The 3,383-nt window shown below is 41.8% G+C and overlaps 1 protein-coding gene across 1 annotated transcript; it reads left to right on the top strand.

Moving 5' to 3' along the window:
• The first annotated feature begins 1,269 nt into the window (after positions 1-1,269).
• ZF14 (MATE efflux family protein) lies at positions 1,270-3,383 on the top strand. The gene is made up of 2 exons (XM_008220944.2): positions 1,270-1,578; positions 1,719-3,383. The coding sequence occupies exons 1-2, from the start codon at positions 1,432-1,434 to the stop codon at positions 3,219-3,221; spliced, it is 1,650 nt and encodes a 549-aa protein (XP_008219166.2). The 5' UTR covers positions 1,270-1,431; the 3' UTR covers positions 3,222-3,383.

The following is a 3,383-nucleotide window of genomic DNA, read 5'->3' on the forward strand; positions in this document are numbered from 1 at the left end:
CTACGGAAAGGAGGATTCGAACTCGGTGGCAGAGTGGAGAGCACAAACGATCTAACCAACTTGACTATGCCCATGTCAGTTTTTTCTTTTTTTCTTTTTAATTTTATTACTAAAGTGATTTTTATATGCGATTAGGATCTTAACAAATCTCTAAACGGATCATAGTTTCAAAGCCACTTTCAAGAGATACAAAACTCCACCACTAGTTATATTATAATAGCAATATCAATTTAGATTTACCTAAAAAACCATGCCTCACTTTCATTCCTCCTTTATAGCTAGCACAGCTAGCACAAGTAGGAGAGGCCTAGAAAGAACACTAAAAAGAGGATTTGCATGAGTTTTGGTACCTCTCAAATGGAGTTAACTAGTCACTAGCTAATGATGTCTTTGGTGTTGTTCATGAAGTGGGTTGAAGAAGACAGCAAAGAGTAGTGGTCAGAGTGGGTTTTGGTTACATGGGTTTTGCACTTTGCACCAAGTTGGAAAATGCATGGCCAAAAAGCTCAAACATGCAAACATGTTTCCTGCCCACAAGTTAGCTAACGGTTATTACCCATTTGTGAAGAAAAACAATATGCAAAACCAACTTATATAGGCTCTTGTCATTTCTCAAGCAAACAAAGGGCCTTTAGCAAATTTCTTGACCAGTTGCTTCCACTTGGCATTCTAAAAAGATAAACTTGTTTTTACTTTCTTGGTGTAGAAAACCAGACCCCAAATTAAGATTGGGGGGGGGGTTTAAAAAAGATTATCCACTTAAGCAAGGAAGTTAAACTATGTATGAAGTTAAACCCACCATTGAGAAAGTGCCAAAATGGGCCACTATTATCATCAAACCAAAATCATTATATTTTTGTATGGCGGTTAAAAATAAATACCAACATCTCCAATCACCTTTCTGGGTTTTCACTTGCCTCATTTTTTTAAGTTCCTCCACTCAAATCTAAACTTTCATACAATTATAAGAACATAAAATGAAGTGACTAAACCTAATACTGAGAGAGAGAGAGAGAGAGAGAGAGAGAGAGAGAGAGAGAAAGAGGGTGAGATGAATGGAAAGTCGGCCCCCCCCCAGAAACCTCCCCATGAGCATTTCCTTTTTCCTTTTTATCTTTTTGGCTTGAATCCTTCAAATGAAAGCATTTTTGGGGATTACACTTTTCCCTTGAGTGTTCTCTCTCTTGGATATCTTGACACGTTCCTACAAGAAAGAGTGCGGCCCAGTTCCTTCCATGTATAAAACCCTCCTCACCCTACCCTTCACACATTCAAATCGTCCCAACAAAAACAAGAACCCCAAACGCACACTGCAGCAGGCACAAAGCCAAAGCAGAAAAAAAAAACAGAAAAAAGAAAAGCAGAGGTCCTAATTTTTCTCACTTCCTCATTACATTCTCTATCCAAACTTAATCAGCTTTGCAAGATATCATGTGCAACCCAAAGCCCTCTTCTCCTTCCTCATTTCTCTCTTCCAACAAAACCCATTTCATCATGAACTCCAACAAAACCATGGACCTCCACGCTGCAGCTGATGATGATGATCAAGAGCTTCATAGATGGCCTACTCTTTCTGAGGTACATAAAAACAAAAATCCAACAATCATTTTCATGATACAGAACAAATCATTTTTAAAACAGTAACAATCATTTAATAATAGAGCTCATGTTTTAAATTTAACTTCATCTTTGCTTTCTTTTTTGCTTCATTTTTTTAGGCTTTACAAGAAATCAAGGCCATAGGGAAGATCTCTGGTCCAACCACCATCACAGGTCTGCTTTTGTACTCAAGAGCCATGATCTCCATGCTTTTCCTTGGCTATCTTGGTGAGCTTGAGCTTGCTGGTGGCTCTCTCTCAATTGGGTTTGCCAACATCACTGGTTACTCTGTCATCTCAGGCCTTGCCATGGGAATGGAACCCATCTGTGGACAAGCTTATGGAGCCAAGCAAATGAAGCTTCTTGGCCTAACCCTTCAAAGAACTGTCCTTCTCTTGCTCTCGACCTCCATTCCCATCTCCTTCATGTGGCTTAACATGAAAAGAGTCCTCCTTTGGTGTGGCCAAGATGAAGAGATTTCATCTGTGGCTCATACTTTCATTCTCTTCTCCATTCCTGACCTCTTCTTTCTCTCACTTCTTCACCCCCTAAGAATTTATCTGCGCACCCAAAACATCACATTACCATTGACTTACTGTTCAGCCATCTCTGTTGTCCTTCATGTCCCTCTAAATTTCCTCCTTGTGGTCAAATTCAACATGGGGATTTCAGGGGTTGCCATAGCCATGGTTTGGTTTAATCTCAACCTCTTCATCTTGCTCTCTTCCTTCACATATTTCTCCAATGTTTATAAGGACTCCTGGGTTTGCCCGAGCACCGATTGCATCCAAGGCTGGTCTTCTTTGCTAGCTCTGGCAATTCCAACTTGCATCTCTGTTTGCCTGGAATGGTGGTGGTACGAGCTCATGATAATGCTGTGTGGGCTACTAGCCAACCCGAAAGCCACCATTGCTTCAATGGGGATACTAATCCAAACCACTGCTCTTGTCTATGTGTTTCCATCATCTCTAAGCCTCGGCGTCTCCACAAGAGTTGGGAATGAATTGGGGGCGAATCGAGCTGCAAAAGCCCGCATTTCCACGATCGTCTCTCTCGCTTGCGCGGTGGCCTTAGGCCTGTTAGCCATGTTGTTCACAACACTCATGAGGCACCAATGGGGGAGGTTCTTCACCAGCGACCCTGAAATCCTTGAGCTCACGGCCATTGCATTGCCAATAGTAGGGCTTTGTGAGCTGGGGAACTGCCCACAAACCACAGGCTGTGGTGTTTTGAGGGGAAGTGCTAGGCCTACAATTGGAGCCAACATCAATTTGGGGTCTTTCTACTTGGTTGGCATGCCTGTGGCCATGCTCATGGGGTTTGTGGTCAAAATGGGGTTTGCAGGGCTCTGGCTTGGATTGCTTGCAGCTCAAGGCTCTTGTGCCTTGCTCATGTTTTATGTTCTTCGCACAACAGATTGGAATGCTCAAGTGAAAAGAGCAAGAGAGCTCACCCAAGCTTCTGCTTCTAGTTCTACAACTCCTCCAATATTACCAATATCTTCTTCACCACCAGGGTCTAAAAATTCTAAGGAACCCAGCAAGAAGCTGCAGGTTGAAGATGATGATGATGAGGTTGTGAAGTCAGCAGAGACACTTGAAACTGACCCTCTGATCATATGAAATCATCTGCTAAAAATTAACAGTATATTACTGTGCATTAATCATCAGAGCTAATTTAAGTCACACTAGTTTCACCATTTTTGTATTCCCCTCTTGAGGAACTTGATGTGAAAATTAATTTATCAGAGTTCCATTAATCCAACACCACTGAATCTTCTTTTA

This window comes from Prunus mume, linkage group LG2, assembly GCF_029339155.1.
Source record: "Prunus mume cultivar Tortuosa linkage group LG2, ASM2933915v1, whole genome shotgun sequence".
NCBI lineage: Eukaryota > Viridiplantae > Streptophyta > Magnoliopsida > Rosales > Rosaceae > Prunus > Prunus mume.